Source organism: Borostomias antarcticus (genome assembly GCF_949987555.1).
Source record: "Borostomias antarcticus genome assembly, chromosome: 1".
Lineage (NCBI taxonomy): Eukaryota > Metazoa > Chordata > Actinopteri > Stomiiformes > Stomiidae > Borostomias > Borostomias antarcticus.
Window position 1 is genome coordinate 50,477,495 of NC_140234.1, and position 21,798 is coordinate 50,499,292.

The window sequence follows — 21,798 nt, forward strand, 5'->3', positions numbered from 1 at the left end:
CAACCCGGTAGGAGGTTGCACTGGCCAGCCAGTACACAAAGACAAGCACCTGTGTGAATGACAAGACCATTGTAAAGTGTGGTTACTGAGAAAAGCTCTGTGTAAATGCAATGAATTATTATTATTATTATTATTATTAACTATTAGCACCTCCATGGTCTTGCCCCATCCTCCCAGACCATCCTCGAGGGTAGCAATGAGGTTCCTCAGTGTCGGTCTTGACAATCTGAAGTCCCTCCTGGTGTCCGCGCCATCCAAATAGGCCCTCAACAGGGGGACGTGGATGTTGACTTGCGTGTAAGGACCTCTCTCTTCCATGCGAGCCTATTGTGAATATTATTGAGGCAAACTTCAAACAAAGCAGAAAAAAATCCTGCTTATGGCATATCATTTCTGTAACAATATAATATGCCGACAGATACCGGCAATTGCGAGGCTAGCTACAGTATTAGCTAGCCCCGCAATTGCTGGCATCTGTTGTCAGCTAGTTGGCTAGCTAACGTTCAATATTTACCTCAACTTCGAGCATGGCGAGAACAAATCTGGCTCTCCTGGCAGCACGAACACGTCGTCTTCTCCTTGCGGCAGCAGCCGCACGCAGGATGAGAGGAAAAGGCATTTTGATCGATGATACACGACAAAAATACCACAGAAATTACCACAGAAAACTAACCACAGGTTCGAGGTCTGCGTAACTGAGCGCCTTTTCGCCTCAGCGTAACGACGTAACCCATGCATTCCCGTCACCTGACTCAAGTAGCATGCTACATTTTTCTCGCCTGCTATATTGTTTTTGTGGAGTAGTAGGTACTATATAGCATGCTACTTCTCGCCTGCTATGTAGCAGGTAGCAGGCATTTCGGACACAACCAATAGCTACCTGTACCATAAGTAGTTCCGCTTCCTGAATCCCCTCTGCGGATTGATCTACACATCTACAACGGTCGCGTCAATACAAGTCAATGGTTTTCATAAAATGATCAATAAAACCCTACAGGAGAGTTTAACATGTTTTTGAATGATTTTTCACTGTGCCCACCCACATCCATTGTATAAACTAAACAGTGGTAGAGCAATTATCAACTTTCTCAAAAGTGCTAGTTTTGTCAACTTTTTGATCTGAACCATTGTATATGATCATAAGTAACCTTAAAACGGGGCTAAACATGATTTTTCCCTTTACTACTCCTTTAATAAAAATGTAAGGCTAGAGTGAAGGTTACTGACTCAAGTAGGCTATCATTCTTTCTTAGGCTTACTATTCCTCAAACTCAGAAACTAAAAAGCCACAATGGGGCATTTAGTTAAAGCTGCAATTAATTAAAAAGGCAATAATGTGAGCTCGGTTGTAACATGAACCGTGGCAAGGGATATGTTAGATGCTTTTGCTCTTTGTCAACACAATCATTGCTGCGACTCAGCACCAGAAAAACTCGCTAGAGTTGTTTCTAGTCGCTTTCAACTAATTAAGTGGCCAAGGGGGTCTGGAAAGTCGCCAGATATAGCAACAGTCGACAAGTTGGCAGCACTGCTGCCGTCTCCTCCTCACCACTCACACAACACTCACACAGCCAGTCTGTCTAGATAGCAGCCCTGCAGTAAATATGTAAATAGTTTGTAGGTCTCCATTCATTAGGCCACTGCATATCTGTAAAAAAGTTAAGAAAAAAAAACATTATAGTTATATGGCAACAAAAAATATGTTTGTAAATATTTAATTAGTTTGTACTTGGCCAGCCTTTTCTATTCATTGTGCCTCTTTCAGAATTGGATATTATGCTAATTAGTTGATTACGTCATCCAGCTATTTCAAGCAAATTTTGGGAGAGCCAACAGCTACTTCCCTTACAGAGGAGTTGGCAACACTGGTCCAAAGATTACCGTCACTGCATAACCTGTCTGCAGCTAGTTTACCGTATTGTTACGGTGAAATGTCCGGGACTCACTGGAAAGGCGTGTTTCTTTCCTTATTTGACTATAAAACCCAAAAATATATGATCGCAAAGAGTAAGAGAGTCGGTGTTTTATACAGACTTGTGCAATTATCTATCATTGGATACATTATTGGGTAAGTGACTTGAAACTGATTTGTCAACTATCTAAATGCATTTTATAAATGTAACTTAAGCGAGCGGGTCTCACAATATGGTCACTAACTTCTTTAAATGAGTCCATATGCATTCATGAATTGAACTTATGATGAACACCCTGACTCTTAAAGGAGTAGTAAAGGGAAAAATCATGTTTAGCCCTGTTTTAAGGTTACTTATGATCATATACAATGGTTCAGATAAAAAAGTTGACAAAACCAGCACTTTTGAGAAAGTTGATAATTGCTCTACTACCGTTTAGGTCATACAATGGATGTGGGTGGGCACCTTGAAAAATCATTCAAAAACATGTTAAACTCTCGATTTCAAAGACAAGAAGCTCACCGAGTGGGTAATTGGTGTCCGTTGGTGTTCTGACATCAAATTTGCCACAAAGTATGAATCCTGTAGGGTTTTATTGATCATTTTATGAAATCCATTGACTTGTATTGACGCGACCATTGTAGATGTGTCGATCAATCCGCAGAGGGGATTCAGGAAGCGGAACTACTTACGGTAGCTATTGTTATTGTTTATGTTGCTAGGCTACCTAGTTTGCGGAAGTTTACACATGTATGTGCTGCGACTAAATAGTTCTATGCTAAATATTTTAAAATGCCTTTCCAGATGAACTCAAATCTTACTTTATGGTGAATTATATGTCAGAACGCCAACTAATGTCGCGTTCCAGATAGGATTTTGAGCCCGTAAGTTACGACTTCAAGTCACGACTCACGACTTCATAGCGTTCCAGGCAAACTTTCAGTGTGTGGAATTCTGTAAATGTAAACAAGCCAATATGGCAAAAGCTTGAGATTTGACACTGTCAGAGCTGGCAAGCTAAACATTGTGTGCCTAATTTCGCTATGCTAAGAAATCATACGTTACATAATTTTATTTATTGACATCATTGACTTTTTGCCGTTTGCATGGTCAAGTTCAGGTTTACCTTAACGTTAGCTAGCTAGCGCTAGCTCGCACAAGCTATCTCTTGTCGTCAACATATTTGGGCATCATTACATACACATAGCAGATTGTAGTGCATAATTGTTTGTATTATTTTGATTACAACGTACAAATTTACTTTACGTTGCCCTAAAGTTATCTTTGTCGCCGGACCCATGTGGGCTGCCATCTTGTTTAGAGGGCTGTGTGACGTCAGAGAGCACAACTGGGAGTACATCGGTCTGGTACAAGTTCACGGGTGGGAAGTTATGGGTTTGTCTGCCATTCCTGTGCATTTTCATGTGTAGAAGGTTGGAAAAACACGGGTTACGGGTTGCCTGGAATGCGCCAAAACACCTCGGTGAGTTTCTTGTCTTTGAAATTGAGAGTTTAACATGTTTTTTGAATGATTTTTCACGGTGCCCACCCACATCCATTGGATGAACAAAACAGTGGTAGAGCAATTATCAGACTTTCTCAAGTCTGAACCTTTTTGATCTGAACCATTGTATATGATCATAAGCCTTAAAACAGGGCTAATGATTTTTCCCTTTACTACTCCTTTAAGAAATTCCTATTATTCTCTCCCTGTTTTTCAAAGGTGGGTTTTCTTGACCAAGAAGGGCTACCAAGAAACAGAGGAATCTGTCCAGAGTTCTGTGATTACCAAACTGAAGGGCGTGTCCATCACTAACACCACACAGTCTGGACTGCTTGTGTGGGGTCCTGAGGACTACGTCATCCCACCACATGTGAGACTATAGACTGACGAGTGATTTTAACTATAACACTGTGCTAGACCTAAAGCAATTATAGTGTCAGTAAGGTTACTGTCTGCACTGAGACTGCACTAAACTGCTGCTTATAGGCCTACAAAGGTCAGTTGTCTCACACAGGTGTCTTTTTTCTAGGGCGATGCAGTTCTTTTCATTGTAACCAATTTTATAGAGACGCCAAACCAAAAGTTGGGCTACTGTGCTGAGGTAAGGACACGTTCACAGTTCTAGGGCTGTCCCCGACTCAGAATTTTGTGAGTCAAATCAGATTTGTCTATTCAAACCAGAGATTTGAGGATTCGTTCCTCGCTTTTTCCCATACGTCTAAAGTTAGGCTGAGGGGAGACCGCGGGAGTCGGGTCTCTATTTGAGTGCCGCTAAGGTGGAAAAGCGCTATATAAGTGCAGTCCATTTACCATTGCTGTGCGTATGATCAATTAGAAGAAACTACTCTCACTTTACAGAGTGGCCTAGCATAAAGATTGTGTATTCAAACCTGCTCAATATATCCCTAGATTTTATTGATCCCCGAGGGAAATTCATGTGAACTATATACGAATATTTGGCGTCCGCTGTGCGCATTGTTTCCATGTCTGCACATATAGGCTACCCAGTTTCAACCATAGGCATATTATGTAGCCTTCCTGATCGGGTAAACCGATCATTTGTGTTACGGGACTCGGAACGTGTGTCACCGCCGCACTCGGAGCGCTCTGCCAGAACGTCACCTCGCCATGAGTCTGCACTGTCACCCCATTCACACCAGTTTGTCTCAGTCTTCTCATATTGGTAAACTGCATGCGGCAGACTAATCTTTAGTGACTTGTGTACGAAAGCGTGCAATGGTAACAGTCCGCGCACACTAGCAATAGACGCACTAGCAATAGACGTTTCCCAAGGTATTATAAAAAGGAGGGGAAAGGACAAGTAGCTCAAATTTCACTGATCAAAAAAAGTGGGGATGCAAAAACACATTTGAGCCATGAAGTTTAATAATGTTAAGCTGCACGCATGCTCAGGCGCCGGTGATCAGGCACATGAAACGGTAATTACATTGTTGTTGAATATATGGATTATCTGCCTTATGATATTATTTGCTTCCATTGTTAATATAAATGGTCAATGTTATGTGTGGCCTCTGTTTGATTGTTAAAATGTGAACACTCGCTAGCTAGCTAGATACCTTACACCGGTCTCTCACCAAGACACCTGCCCAGTTCTCCACTGGTTCTCCGTACACCACAGCTCAATTTCTCTCCTCTGACCATCAATCCTCCTTCTAACCCTAGGCTCCTGCTCTCTTTGCCTTCTGGCTGGCTCAAAACTATAAGGTTGTGGTCCGTCATAGGTTCCTGCATAAACATTTACCTCCTCTTCATTGTCAAAACTAGCCACGTCTCGTCTCTCTAATGTATTTGGACATTAGCGGACTCCCCCGTCTACGTCACTTCCGGTTTAGCGATTTTTAAAATGCGGAAGTAACAAAAACGATCACCAAACTCACTGTAGTGTATATATATATATATTTTTTTTTTTTTTTTTTTTTTATGAAAATTGAGTTCCTACATCACTTTCCTACACATTGAATCACTGGGGTCTCTAGCCTGCAATATACCCTTTAAGATCGCAGGAGGAGAAGATGGCGAGACACACATCGGAGGATGTGGGTCCCAGGGGAAATAATTCCAGCTTCTCCCCCAAGTACAACTTTTGGTATTGAATCATGAAATGTTTCAAATCTCTATAATTTACTGTTACTGCAGTAAAATAGGACCAAAAGTCACTAAGAATCGCAACCTACAGTATAGAATCTACTAGAATCGAGAATTGTTATGTAATGAAAAAGCGCCACAAGAAGCATACTCGAATCGATTCCCTCTCATAGTGCGTGTTCCATCAGTCACATTATATAACTCCTCATACAGTAGCTCCCTGATATGTAAACAGTCCCACTCTGACTCTGCCCGTCATTAGACCTACTTTATACCAACCTCTGACCCAAATGACTGACAACCCCGAACAAGGCCTGCTGTTTCAATACAGAACAATGTTCATGTTGTGGTTTACACTTGAGTAGCCATTGTGATATTTCTCTCTCTCTACTACCTTATTACTGTGGTTTTACTAGGTCAAGGTCCAACATTGTGTATGGTGTTTGTCCTCAGAGCTCCAAGGTGTTGGATGGCCAATGCAGAGGGAATGAGGACTGTGAGGAGGGAGAGACGGTGGTAGCTGGCCATGGTAGGAAACACAAATTGAATTTGATTTTAAAAATCTAAATGAAATCATATCGAAAGAAAGTTGTAATCTGTGACCAGTTTGTCCACTGTGGCCACAGGATAATATGTGCAAAAAGTAGTCCTCTATGACATTACATTTTCCAAAATAAATAGTTTAAGATAATTGATTTAAGCCCAGCACTATTGGACATTATCTTATTCTCATATGCCGCCCTGCTGGGACAATGGTCATTTCTACAGGAATTGGGACTGTGGGTTGCTTCTTTAAGTCTTCCACATTGACTGAGACCTTTTTTACAATGCTGCAGGAGTTATGAGTGGCCGGTGCTTGAAAAAGGATAGGAACTCAACTGGTACGTGTGAAATATATGGCTGGTGTCCTGTAGAGAGACGTTCCAGAACACAGTAAGGAAACACACAATCAAATACATACTGTGCACACACACACACACACACACACACGCACACTCAATCACTCAAATGCACACTGATAGGTATACAGCTTATGTACTCACTTAATGGAATCATCAAATACTAGTAGACTGCTTGTAACAACATGTAGTTCAACATGTTTCTGTGTGCCTGTGTGTGTGTGTAGATGTTAGGATATTCATTAATAATGTTTTATTTTATTACAGGGGCCCCATTTTAAGAAAAGCGGAGAACTTCACGATTTACATCAAGAATTTCATCAGTTTTACCAAATTTTCTTTCTCAAAGTAAATAAATTATATTCACCCACATATCTATAGATGATCTAGAATGGTTTTCAAATATGCTGTCTGATTCTCAGATCCAATGTTCTGGACACATCTAATGACTCCTATCTGAAGACATGCCTGTATGATGAGGACCTCCACCCCTACTGCCCTATATTTCGTCTGGGAGACATTACTAGCCGAGCTGGACACAGCTTCCAAGACATGGCCGTGATGGTGAGTTTCACCCACTGCTGATAGGCTAAGTGTTTCATTACCTTGCTGAACCAGAAATGAATTGGTACTTGACATACTGTAGGCTACATCTAATATTTCTACACTTAGGCCTATTACAGTGTTAAACATAGTTCAAGATCAATCTAATGTAGAATTACCACTTTTCATCATTTATATTAAAATGTAGTATGTGAGAACACTCATCTGTACTCTCTCTCAGGGTGGTTCAGTTGGAATTCTGATAGAGTGGAACTGTGACCTTGACAAGGGCTACTCTAAATGCCATCCACAGTACCGCTTCACTCGCCTGGACATCAATGTCAGCAATTCCATCTCATCAGGATTTAACTTCAGGTAACCTAAACGCCAGAGGCAGATACCAATATTGACACTCAAAAGGGAACTAACACAGAAAACCACTCTCTGAACCAAACAAAGCTTCAACTAGAAAGTTTGCTCAGAAAACACAGACCTCTGCCCCTGAATGCATTTTGTGGCTCTGTGCAAGCCACAATTGAATGGTTTCTAAATTGGCCCTGCTACACTCCTCCACCGAGTTTCATGAAAAGCAGTCTGGTAGTTTTTGCATAATCCTATATGAATGGAAGTGAAAGGCCCTCCGGGCCGTGTTTGTGGACCCGACCCGAGATTCGGATCCACCCCAAAGTTTAATGGTTTGTTAGATGACCCATGCTACACCCCTCTACCGAGTTTCATGAAAATCAGTCTGGTAGTTTTCCCCTAAACCTGGTATAAAAAATGAATGGAGGTGAATGGCCAGCTGTGTGTGGACCCGACCCGTGATTCGGAATCACTCTAAGGTCACTTAGATTCACTCTCTAGTGGGCTCTAAGTTGGAGCAGCTGCCAAGTTTCATGAAAATGTGTCTGGTAGTTTTTGTGTAACAGACACAAAACACACAGACATGCCACCGATAACATTACCTCTTGCCCTGTGCTGTCACACAGGTAGCTGGCTTCATTCTACGTTTTCTTTTCTTTTTGTGTTATCCTAGTCCAAAAAATGACTGGAGGTGAATGGGTGGCTATATTTGGCCAGATCTGTGGCGCACCCCTCGGGTCACAGCCCGCGGGCAATGAAGTGCACTCTGGGCTCTCCTTCCACACAACCCAGTCCAAACCCCATGTCTCTAGTACCCTCACACAGGTAGCTGGCTTTGTTGTAAGTTTTCTTACCTCTGCTCCAGCAACAGCGCAGGGCGAGAGGTAATGTTTTCGGTGGCGTGCATGTGTGCGTGTGTTTGTCTCTTAGCAGAATTACACGAAAACTGCTGGACCGATTTTCACCACATGGTCAAACTTAGAACCTATTGAATTTCGGAGCACATCCGAAGCACGGGTCGGGTCCATGGGGCGCCCAAACACGGCCGGCCATTCACCTCCATTCATTGTTTGAACCAGGATTACGCAAAAACTACCTGACCAATTTTCATGAAACTCGATGGAGGGGTGTAGCATGGGCAACAGTAAAATCTAAAACGGACTTGTACAATTATAGAAACGGTACAAGTACAGTTCACGTTGTAACAACAACTTCTCGTGGTCTTCACTGCGGGGTGGTCTGTCCACTTTTTCAATGCCCATATATCTGAAGAGTTTGATATATGGGCATTTCTATAATTGTACAAAGAGATTTTACTGTGTTCATGTTACAGTTTCCTTCTTACAGTAACTATTGCTTTAATTATACCATAATTTATAACATGTGAACCTTACACTGAATATTTTAGACATTTAGTCTATAGGTCTATCTATACTTTTCTAATGTACTCAACCTAATAGGCTCTGTGCACCAGCTTCACTATTTCCTGAAAGTCACTTGGCATCTTTATTTCCTGTCCAATATGATTGGATTAAGTGATTAATCAGGTGTGCGCTGGGTCTGCCGCACACCTGATTAATCACTTAAGCCAATCATATAGGACAGGAAATAAAGATGCCAAGTGACTTTCAGGAAGTAGTGGAGCTGGTGCACAGAGCCTATACTTTTATGAAGTTAAAGTTTACTTCAACTTCAGAAAATCCCCGCATTTTCAACGCATAAAAACACATAAAAACCCTGCATATTCCATTACATAATCAAGGATTTTTGCCTGCATAATCAAGGATTTTTGCCTGCATAATCAAGGATTTTTGCCCGCGTTTTTCTGGAGGGACTGGTATATTGATTTGGAGTGTAGCCTGTCATGCTACCTGCCTGCGCTCTGCCCTGACCCTGTCTAGCGGTCCCAGGCCTCGGTTCTCTCTGCCCCATCTCACTGGTGTCCCTCCTGAGTATCACGACCTTGCCCCGGTGTGTAGTAAGGACAGAGCCCTTTCACTTCCCCCTCACCGGCCTTATGATGGTCCCATTGACCTCCTTCCTGGGGCTCCCAGAGAAGGAGGTGGTGCCGATTACATCTCAGAATCCCTCGCAGGTGTAAGTAGGCCATCGTGTTCACCCCTCGAGGCTGGCTTCTTTTTCGTGGCTAAAAAGGATGGCGGCCTGAGGCACTGTATTGACTATCGCAAGCTTAATGACATCACGGTGAAGAATAAGTATCCAGTCCCCCTTATTAGTTCCACTTTAGAGTCACTCACACACCCAGGTGTTCACTAAGTTAGACCTCTACAACGCCTGTCACTCAGTTTGGATCAAAGACAGTGACAAATGCAAGACGGCATTCAACACCCATCTCGGCCATTTTGAATACTTAGTGATGCCATTTGGCCTTACTAACGCTCCCGCCATCTTCCAAGCCCTAGTCAATGACGTGCTGAGAGACATGTTGAACATGTTTGTGGTGGTGTAACTGGATGACATCCTGGTCTTCTCCAGGTCCATGGAGGAACACCGCTAGCATGTCCGCTTGGTTCTCCAGCGTCTGTTGGAGAACAAACTATACGTCAAGGCTGAGAAATGTGTATTTCACACCAACTCTGTGACATATCTCGGCAATGTGGTGGAGGATGGACAGATGCGCGCCGACCCAGACAAAGTGAAGGCGGTGATGGAGTGGCCGTGCCCCACTGACCCAGCTCCGGCGCTTCCTGGGGTTTGCAGACTTCGTCCAGCAATTCATCAAGAGGTTCAGCCAATGGCCGCCCCCCTCAATGCTCTTACCTCCCCCTCATAACTTTCACCTGGACCCCTGAGGTGGAGGTGACTTTCATCAGGCTCAAGGGCCTGTTTTCTTCAGCTCCGGTCCTCATCCACCCCGACCCATCCATGCGGTTTATCGTGGAGGTGGATGCTTCCAAATCTGGGATAAGTCTTTTTTATTAAAAGGCGTTATGAGTCTAGCCTGATGAGACCATCCTGACTCCTACTCACATTCTGTTTCTCACGCTCATCAATATGGAAAAGCTCAATGAATCTGTAATTTACTCGGGCCAGTCAGTGTCCCATCAGGAAGCTGCGGGCATGGTGTGTGACGACAGTGAGAAGCGATATATGGTTTGTTGATCTGATTGGTTGAAGTTAACCGTGATAGACAGTGACCGACAGATAGTTCATCCTATCACCTGCCAAGTATTTTTGAAAGTGCCTGCCCTTTTCCTAACGGTTTCCAACTAAGCTAAGCTCAGATAAGTATGAGTCTACTATTCCGACGTCAAATTCAGATGGGGGTCCATGGACTGGATGGTGGGGAGACAGATTTTCAAGTTTCACCAATTCTATCTTTTCAGCTGTTTCCAACTCTTTTAAATGAATGCTCCATCTCCTGTTATCTTTACCATTATGGCATCATGTTTCATGTTCCAGTCTCATGTTCCATGTTCCAGCCTCATGTCCGCCCGGTCTGGCTCTAATTTGCTTCTTTCTAATTCTCGTTGCATTTTGCTCAGTTCAGAGGTTTCTGACACAGGAGGGTTTGTTAGCCTATTGACAGTGGCAATTAAAGCATGTGCACTATTATTGTTTTGGTGATGATGTCAGAAAAGAAGGATTTCCGTGCATTTTTCAGCTCCAAATAATAAATGCGAAGTCTCTCTTTATAGATGTCATAATGACCATGGAGATATGTTTTTTGCCACCTGCGTTCAGCTTTTCAACACTCTTTTTTCTATTCTGACCAGCATGGCGTTTCTCCATCGAGATCATTTCTTACCAGAGACCACCTTCACCTTAGTGGGCGCAATGGCATCAATGATATTTGTAATTTTAGAATTTTAATTATCTACAAGCTCATGGACTGAGACCCAATAGAGGGCAGGTGTGGACGAGAAAGCCTGAGTAAATATTTCACTGGTGTTTTCAGTGATGTACCGTTTTGTGATTACCTCTGTTTGAACATTTGTGTGCATGGAGATAGTACTCTCAACGAAAACACAGGAATGATCAGAAAGCGCAACATCAGACACCCCAACCTTAGAAATATTCAGACCTTTGGTGATGATCAAGTCCAGAGTGTGCCCCTTGTTGTGTGTGGGCTCCGTCACATGTTGAGTCAGTCCATAGTTATCAAGGACACAACACAGTTATTTGGCCCCTCTACCCTGAGGGTTGTCAACACGGATGTTAAAATCACCAACAATAACCACACAGTCAAAGTAAATAAAGATAATAGACACCAGTCCAGCAAAGTCATCAAAAAGTGTGGACAGTATTTAGGTGGCCTGTAGATGTTTAGAAATATGGCTCTAGAAGAGGAATTCAACTGAAGAGCCACATATTCAAAGGAACCAACATTTCTGTAACACATCTGCTTATATTGGAGGGAGTCATTAAACAAAATGGCAACTCCACCTCATTTCTTATGCACTCTAGCCTCACACATAAAGCTTAAGTTGGGAGGGGTTGACTCGATAAGAACAGCTACACTGTTACCTTGGTCTAACCAAGTTTAATTTAGAAACATGAAATCAAGATTGTGCTTGATAATTGATTAAAAATGTCTTTCCTGCTAGACACCTGACATTTAATGAAGCTAAATTTAGTGTGCTAAAGGTATTATCTGCCCAGTTTTCTGTGATAATTTGTGGCTGACAAGGAATGGATGCTTAATTTGATAAATTTGCAGAACCAGTTATGTTTCCTGTTACTTAGTATATTCACCATTCATTTTCTATTACCTATCAAGACAGGAATTGAGGAAGATACCAGCACATTGGGCCCCGGCTTGTCCTGGAAAGAGTCATGAGTGCCATTAGCCTTATAGCCTAGACCCAGTACACATCAGTTAGAGCTTGTTGTAAAGAAACGATTGAATTTCTAACTAGAGAAATTTCAGTAACACTTTAGAATAACTATCCCTTATAAATATTTAATAGATCATCTACAAACTGTTACAAACAGTTAATGAGTTATTAATTATGTGTTAAATGTTTGTTAATAGTCAGTCAATGATTTACAACTACCCCTTATACATAGTTAATAGATCATGAACACGTGATTAGTGAACTACTTACTTATGACTTGTTAAGTATTTGTTAATAGTTGACCCACCCACAGTTGGCCCCATCTGGCCTTCCAACATAGACTTGTGAGACCATTGTGATGTCGTGAGCTCACGTTGTTACTCTCAAATCAGTCTGGATTTAATCTTGATAGAGAACATTTTGAGCCTGATCGGAAAATGATCTTCTGATCAGTGTTGGTTCTGAGGAATTTGAAATACAGACAGCTACACTGGGCGGGTTCATGACTGCGAGGAGCGGTTTAAGTTAGTGTGTGATAGACGTTTTCAGTCAAGTATTTTTGAAAGTGCCTGGCCTTTTCCAAACAGGTTTCCAATGTAGAGTTCCCAGATGGTTATGCAAAGCAAACCATCTGGCACATCAGGTTACTACCATCAGGGGACCTATCTAAATACAAAATAATTAATATTTAGGGGTGAGTAACAAATCATTATGTTAAGGTTAGTAAGTATATTTGTTTAAGACCATGTCAATAGTTCATAGACCGTATTGGGACGTTATTCTAAAGTTGCAACTTAACAAATATATTTACTAACCTTTACAAAATAATTGGTTACTCACTTGCAAACATGTATTAATCTGTGTTTAGATGGGTCCCCTGATGGAAAGCCAGATGGGGCCCAACTATAGGTAGATCAATTATTAACAAATACTTACAGTTGGGGGTAGTTAGAAATGATCTATCCCGCGGCATTTCACCATTGCAGTATTTGACAGGGAAATCCCGTCGGAAATCTTGTGGGATTTCAGACGGGTGTTATTTCATTTTAGTGAAGCACCACCGCCAGGCTCACAGTGTATTTCTCCTAAAGTCTACAAATGAAGACAAGCCTGATCATTGCATCATAAAATTTCACATTCTTTAATTTAAATGCTCTGTTGTAAAGCACTTTGAGCTGAATTTATCTGTATGAAAATAATGTTTTATTGTTATTATTACCTTGTTCTCAAACACATTCTTTCTCCATCTGGATGTAATTTAATTATTACGAACATATCTATCAGTATCTATCTCAGTAACTAATGTCGGGTCAAGACGTGGTGTCTGTTAAGTCAAATGCGCAAAATAACAGTATTGCTAACAATAGCTAATAATAGCGAACTCGCCTAGAACTACAAAGATTGGGCGAAAGTGAGGATTTTGCATTTTGTTTCTGGAACGCATTTAACTGGGATGTGATGCCGTCCCGGGCACCAAATCCCGAGCTCCGATACAAATTCGTAAACCCTGGAAGTAAATTTGAAGACGGGGCACCAGCTAGTGTAGTTGAGTGCAGTAAGGTTTCGTCACGATACAAAGAAAATATAAGTTTGATCGGAGGTGTGGATCCATACAAAATTGGCATAGTCGCCAAGATCACTCATTATTTCCAATTATATCCAGACATTAACTATCTTGTGCATATAGAGCTTGCAGAGCAGCAGGTTTGACAGTCTTGTACTAGAAGGGATTCCCTGCCTCACGTTCTCCCCTCCACTTCGGTGGAGAGGAAACATTCTGTGGATATTCGGGCTATGCATCTTTTAGCTAGGTTACTACTACCACTAGCTAGGTTAGCTAGCTAGATAAAAAAAAAGTCACTGTAAATGTATTCAGACATCTACAGTAAGCTAACCAATCAATGTATTTTGCTAACTACAGTAGACTGTACTGTACCTCTGTCTTTCTTTCGCTACTGGTATAGCCTACAGCCTACTTTCAATTTTGCTAAAATAGGATTTCTTAAAATGTAGCCTATTACATTGTGATGCTTTTATTTTCCTACTGTTTCAAAAGCAAGACATTTAGAGTGCTATTTCGGATAGCTAGCCTAGTGGAGTAGTGTTATCTAATAGTCTTTTCGCGACCGAGAACCGAATGATATTCATTGAACAATCAAATCATCGCTAACCCTTTCCTCCCTGTCTTTCTGTCGCATTCACGACCAGCAAACACTGAAAATACAGGTCTTCAGTTTATTTATATTAGGGTAGCCTATCCAGCTGGACCACTCCAATGAATGTTGAATGTACTTTTATTCTTTAAGTTTTACAGAATACAGTGTCCACACATGCATGCGCCATCTGACAAGAAATAGGCCTACTGAAATAGCCTAACATGCAGTGATCAACAACGGGCCCTGGTGAGAATGATGTGTCACACACAAAATACAATAAGTTTGTAAGTAACTTTGACTTGTTTCTGTTGGTTGAATGACTTTCATTGTGAAAAGATAGGGCCTATATTTTTCTGATAGGATTGTTTTTTGACTTAAAACATTATATTATATAATAATTATATAGTTATTTTGATAAGCAAAATATGCATCAAAACGAATAAATTACTTTGGAATTTGGAATTACATTGTTCTCCACTTGCCAGCAACGAACCTGGATTAGACTATTGCAGCACTACTCCCCCTGCTACAAATTCTTTTAGATTCAAATAAAGTGGATGGACGTGTTTCCTAGCCCCATCAATCTTCAGTTGGCTAATGGATTGTGGGGGAGGGGGGTACGTTTGCGGGTGCTTTGTGGCCATGACCACTTCATTCCATTTAAATTTTTTGCCGGTATGCTGCAGGTGTTGGGCTGAATTCGCTAGTTTGATTGATAGATGGATGGATTTAACATCCAAAGTATTGTGCAAGTATTGTGTAGGCCTATGTGTAAGGGATGAATGGTTGTAACCATGAACTCAGCCAGGTAGATTATCAGCATTTATCACAAGCCTCAATTGATGCTCATGTGAGGACTTTCCTTTACGTGTTGCCATTCATTTAAACCACCATCTCATCTAGGCTACTTTGTGTTGCTGCATTTTTACCTTTATGCTTTCATGTTTTTGGAGCACAATCAACATTTTCCAGGATTCCAATATAAGTCCATCCAACTTTGTTCTGAGCGCAGCGCGCTCTCCAATGAGCACAGCGGTCCATGTAGCCTACTGTAACCAATAAATACATTTCCATCTCCGTTTGCGTTACATGGCTGGTGCGCATTCCCCTTTTAAATTATGCCAGCAAATTCACAAGCAGGACTGACTTTATCCAAAGTGACTGTAGTAACACTCTACTCACTACTACTAATAGCACAAGTGCACCTCCTTTCTAAACAAATTCCCTACATTCTTTCGATTAGGGAAAATGAATTAGAAAATCATCATTTTTTATTATTGACTCGCTGTGCGCATGCGTGCTGGAGCAAGTGGGGAAGCTATATTTCGTTTCTAAACACGTTTCTAAAGATCATATCACAGAGGCATGTGAAAACCACAACAAGCCCTCGCTCTATGTAAGCACAACTAGCGATTCATAAAAACAGATTGATGAAAACAACCGTTTCGCAGCAGAAAATAGATTTTTAGAAACTGCATTCTCAGTGCCCCATCCGCCGCCATTACATCGATATACTTGGCTCGCGCTGGATTTTAAATTTCTTCTACAGGCCTCCGAATTACACCTAAGTTATCTCGGTGAGTCAAACGTCTTAAATATGCCGTAAATAAGGTCCAGGTTGTCAAAAACAAACATTGTCCTTTAAAAAATATAAAAGATGCATCCCATCCTCGCACCACTGACTGGCGTAACTCAATACCCAGTTGAATATGAACATTCTCCATTCTGCAATACTTGATATGAAAGATTTTCCTTTTCAATGCTTAAAGAAAGTTCTCTCATTTCTTTGTTCTGTCATCACAGACATGCTCGCTATTACAAAAATGCTGCGGGGGAAAGCTACCGAACCCTATTCAAAGTATACGGCATTCGCCTGGATATCATGGTGCATGGAAAGGTATGAGGAAATTGTCTTTAACCCTATTACTATGCTTTAGTGGTAGATATAATAATACAACTTATATTGAAGCTGCTCTTGCTTACACAGAGGGAATTCTAACCTTTGAATTAAACTTGAAACGCACACCTTTACCACTGTTATTTGCTCTTTTCAAAGGATGAATAAACAAGCAAGGTATCAAGTTATGACCCTTTTGTTTCCTGCTGTTTTTGGATACTTGTAATTTATTGTACTCCTGCTGTTTTTTACAGGCTGGGAAATTCAACATAATTCCTACAGTTATCAACATAGGCTCAGGACTTGGTTTGATGGGTGCTGTAAGTATTTTTCAACACTTTTTTCTACTCCAGATCTGATAAAATAATTTTAATCATAAAATAATTTCTCATATGCATTTCTATGGGCTATGATGGTAAATAGCAAATATTACTAAACCAGTCAAGGTGCTTGGCCATTAAAGTGTGATGACACAAAAATGTACAAGTACAGTAAATCCAGTCCTGACAGATATAGAGCTTGTAAGTCAAATTGCCACCAGGGGGCATTTGGTTCCTTACGTCACAGCCCAATGTAAAAATCCCATTGACTTAAAAAAAAAAAAAAGTTGATTGTGAAATATCCATGGTGTTTATGGATACCTAGTTTATTTGTTGTTTTGGGACCGCCATTCTCTGCTGTACCACGTGCTTGGTTCAATTTATTTCAATCTGGACAGAAAAAAACGGTTTTACATCGACAAAAGATCGCTTAGAACTACATGTCGCATAAAATACGTCATAGTGCACGTCATCGTTGCTATGGCGAGCGGGTGGCGCCACTCAGCGCGGTCAGCAGTGAACGGTGACAATGGCCGTATCACTTACCAACATCGTGCAGTTTTTCAGTAGCGAAGAAAATAGTGTGAGAAAAGGAGAAAATAATTCCAACCATGTAGAGCAGGTCATGTATAGCCACGGGCATATAACCGGATCTGTCAGGGCCAGCATGAAAGATATCCTATATAAAGTTTCGGTGAGTAGGCAAGGTAGAAGGACAGGTGCAGTCAGCATAACGTTAGGGTGAAACATGGATTTATTAAAGGACAATGCTCGTTTTTGACAACCTGGACCTTATTTACGACATATTATAAGACGTTTGACTCACCGAGATCACTTTGGTGTAGTTCGGAGGCATGTAGAAGAAATTTAAAATCCAGCGCGAGCCAGTATATCCATGTAATGGCGCATCGGGGCACTTAGAATGCAGTTTCTAAAAATCTATTTTCTGCCGCGAAACGGTTGTTTTCATCAATCTGTCTTGCTCTGTAAGCTAGTTGTGCTTACATAGAGCATATAGGCCTGTTGTGGTTTTTCACATGCCTCTGTAATATGATCTTTAGAAACGTCTTTAGACACGAAATAGCTTCCTCACTTGCTCCAGCACGCATGCGCACAGCGTGCTGGAGCAATGATTGCGCGCTGTGCGTATGCGTGCTGGAGCAAGTGAGGAAGCTATTTCGTTTCGAAAGACGTTTCTAAACATCATGGCATGTGAAAACCACAACAGGCCTATGTTCTATGTAAGCACAACTAGCGATTCATCAAGACAGATTGATGAAAACAACCGTTTCGCGGCAGAAAATAGATTTTTAGAAATAGTTTTTAGAAACTGCATTCTAAGTGCCCCGACCACCGCCATTACATGGATATACTGGCTCGCGCTGGATTTTAAATTTCTTCTACATGCCTCCGAACTACACCAAAGTGATCTCGGTGAGTCAAACGTCTTATAATATGTCGTAAATAAGGTCCAGGTTGTCAAAAACGAGCATCGTCCTTTAAAGCCCTATTCGCACGGGACTAGTATTACCAGGGGACCTTAGGTGATTTCTAATTATTACGGAGGTCGTCTGTGTTCTTAATCCCGTGCGAATCTGCCATGTCCGTGATTTGTTAAGTACTTATTCCACCGCAAATTACCTACCATATTTCGCCAAACACAGAGGTCATCTGATAATATGAATCCCGTGCGAATGGACATCCTGTGATTTGCGATTCGTTCATATCCGTGCGCCCGGGGTGCATGCCCATGCTGGGCCGTGCCGTGCTCTGCAGGAACCAATAGCGGAACGCTCCCTGACATGTCTGTAGCCTACATTTCCACGCACCATCTGCCAAATGTTCACTTCAGCTGTTATCAGCCAACTACAGACAGATCATTTGGTTGAGTCTTTGAAATATTTGGTACAAATGTACAACCTCTGTACATTTCCAAATGCCTGCGCTGCTGTGCAGTGGAGTAGGCCTAACTTGAGGCTCACAATCTCATCTTTTTTGTACATACGGAAGCCAAAATGATAATGAATAACATCTGATAGGCTTAATAATGTGTAGATTTTATTTCATAAAAAGAGTGGGCAGTGACATCATAACCGGGAGATAATGTCTGTAAATTCAAGTAAAACACAGACTTTGCTTATTCAGTGCGAATGTGCCATAACGAAATGCAGACGTTAGGGGATAATTTCTAAATCACCGAGGTCCCCAGGTAATACTAGTCCCGTGCGAATAGGGCTTTAGGGGTGAAAGTAATGTGACGTAATAACTGTGGGACCGTGGGCAGGAAGGACAGCAGGGAAGAGTAGTTCTTATTGTACACTGTTGTACTACAACGTTGTACCTTTTACTTATCATCGATAAGTCGTATTGCTAATGCTATATTTTGTGAGTAATATATAACACAATTACGAGACGCCAATTAGGTGGCTGGTTCCCGACTTCTAACTAAAGTTATCGCTTGTTGAAGATTTCCCCATTCATTTCCCCATAGACAAATCGGCGGGAAAACGATGGCCGTGGTTTGTGACGTATTTGACTTACAAGCTCTATAGGACATTGCGTACCTTCTTAGTAATTACACAGCACCTACTGACAAATACCTTTAAATACTATGCATGTAAACACATTGGTTACTTCTTGGATGTAAGTTGAGTGAGTGAGTATTCTAGGACTTTACAGGGGGCATTCCTCTGTGACATGGTTCTGCTGTACTTCATGAAGAAGAGTGACTTCTACAGAGGGACAAAGTTTGAAGTGGCTAGGTATAACATCACAAGTTGATACGTAGATGTTTTGGATATTCTTTTGAGTTTTCTGGAATATGTAAAAATCAATTATTTGCTCTATTCCCTTCCACAGCAATCACAAGGGAAACCTCAGCAAAACGGAGGACACAAAACAGACACTGGAACAGCAACAGCTCACTGACATATCACCAGAGCCATAATCACCATAACCTGTCTCTGACCTGACTGTCACCATCTCTGACCTGTCATCAGAGACATAATTATCAACTCAGCGACCTACTTTACAGTAGCAGCACCAAGGCAGTAGCCTATCATCAGAGACTTTGATCACTATGTCATCTGCACACTGACCTACTGTATCTCCAGTTGTCATAGCAGAAGCATATTGAGTTTGATGAAACTTTATAATGCCATTGAGGAGCTTTTCAATAACCTTAGGAAAAAAGGGACTGATTATTTCCTGTTCACTTTAGAATCAAAATCAAGATTTACTTTTGCCAAGAAGGTTTACGCCTATGAGGAATTTGCCTTGGTCTGTCGGCGCACGACAATAAACAGTGCAAGAAAAGACAGGACAGTGCAAAATACAATGACGAAGTGGCAAATACAATACTATACAATACAATCTACATAAATGTACAAAATAGATGGTCAGTGGGGCTCTCGTCCTTGTTAATGAGGGCAGTTGCAGTTGAGAAGAAACAGTTTTTGTTCCTTGAGGTTTTGGTTGTGATGGGCCACAGCCTCCTGCCGGAGGGAAGTTGAAGAATCTAGGGAGAAATGTATCTAACATCTACAGAGTATTACTGCTATGTATTTGATTTAATGTGTTTGATTGTTTTCACGTGGACACTGTAGTCGATAGAGTGAGGGAGACAGCTGATGCTGCTGTGGCCGTACGCGGTAGTGGGTGTCAAGAGGTCACACTTAGGCCACAGGGGGGGCCTCTCCTCTGGGGTATTAATGACATCTCTATGGGACACTATAAACAGACACAACCTAGACTGACAACCAATGGTGATTAAGATATAATGTTAGGGTGACAGGCGACACATCTGTATGGTCAGTCCTCCACCAATCTAGCTTCACCTAAACGGGCAGGCTTAGGCGTGGGGGGTGGGCCGAGAGAGCACTATTTAACGTCTCTGATAACACCATGCAGGGAGGGAAGTCTAAGGCCTTGACTTCGCGCCGCAGCCAGCAGAGAAGCAGAGAGAGAGAGAGACTAGGGAAACATCCCAGTGTTCCATGTGATTCTACAATGTACAATAAATCTGTCATCTGTCGCCGCTTCCAATCCCGTGTTGGGTGATTTCATCAATGACTATCACAACAAGAAGGCTATTAACATTGTGGTTCATAATTAGATGGTGCTGCCACTCCAGGCAACGGTCTAATCTTGACCTGGCCGTTTAACCAGATGACCATATTGAGCACGATTGCAGGTTTCCATAACCTAACACCCACACCTGATCTGTTTTATGACTTAGTCAAGTCATATATAAGAGCGAATACTGTATGCCATGGAGCGCTTCTTCCTGCTCTCTTCCTGGCACGTGCTCTTTCCTGATGCTTCTCTGCGCTCTAGCTATTAGACTACTCTGCCACGCAACAATTGTAATGTATTTTGCCTAGTCTGAAGCTAGGCTATTGTACCTTTAGAATGCTTTGTCTAATAAACACCAGCGTCCATGACGTCTTCTGGAAACATCTGTCTGGAACTGAATCAATTTACATCAAGACAATATCATTAATATAGATGGTGAAAAGGACAGGACCCAATACCGAACCCTGGGGCTAGGGATGGGTATTGTCAACGTTTAGGATTTTATTGATACCGATACCGGTACTGCTTATCGATACTGGTGCTCATCAATACTGCTTATCGATACTACCCTCATTCATTTGGTGTAAAATATAAAGACATGACATGCGATGTGGAAAAAATAAGCTCTTTTTATTACTTATTTGAACAATAAGGCACTGTATATGATGACTGAGGATTAAATTGGAGCGGTAATATTTTGGGGGTAATACCAGTCATTTCATGAAACACTTATTTTCTAACATGAGCCAGGCTTACAGTGTTTGCTACACAAACAGCAACCTACTCCTACCCTTGAAGTGTGTTCTACCCACACAGCATAGGCTACAAGAAACTGAATATGACATGACAAACAAAAACACCATGGTGTTGGTGATGTGCCTTAATGCTGCTTCAATAGAAGGTAAACTTACGGTACAAAAAAAAAAGACCTAGTCCTTGAGCTTCTTAGAAGCTAACAGAAAAAAAGATAAAAAGCTTATAAATTGCTAACTGCTGGGGAACATTAGCAGTGATAAACAAACTAATTTTGTATTGTTTTTTCTTGTGGTTGTAAATATTCCTTAAAGGGAGATAAACACAGCCCTTAACAGTTTTTATTCAAGAAAATGAGCATGAAATTCTCAGAGTCCTTGAGCTTACATCGCACAGTAATCAATAATAATCAATCAATCAATCAATCAATCAAAGCTTTATTTGTATAGTGCATTTCATACCCAGAGGCAA

General features: G+C 41.5%; 1 protein-coding gene across 1 annotated transcript; it reads left to right on the forward strand.

Annotated features, from left to right (window-relative positions):
- Window positions 1-1,931: 1,931 nt before the first annotated feature.
- LOC311307376 (P2X purinoceptor 5-like) lies at window positions 1,932-19,447 on the forward strand (the record flags this gene model as incomplete). The annotated part of the gene is made up of 12 exons (XM_084436171.1): window positions 1,932-2,068; window positions 3,637-3,787; window positions 3,947-4,018; window positions 5,977-6,052; window positions 6,360-6,456; window positions 6,690-6,770; window positions 6,845-6,986; window positions 7,207-7,340; window positions 16,087-16,180; window positions 16,435-16,500; window positions 19,180-19,262; window positions 19,360-19,447. The coding sequence occupies 12 exons, from the start codon at window positions 1,932-1,934 to the stop codon at window positions 19,445-19,447; spliced, it is 1,221 nt and encodes a 406-aa protein (XP_084292297.1).
- Window positions 19,448-21,798: the final 2,351 nt, after the last annotated feature.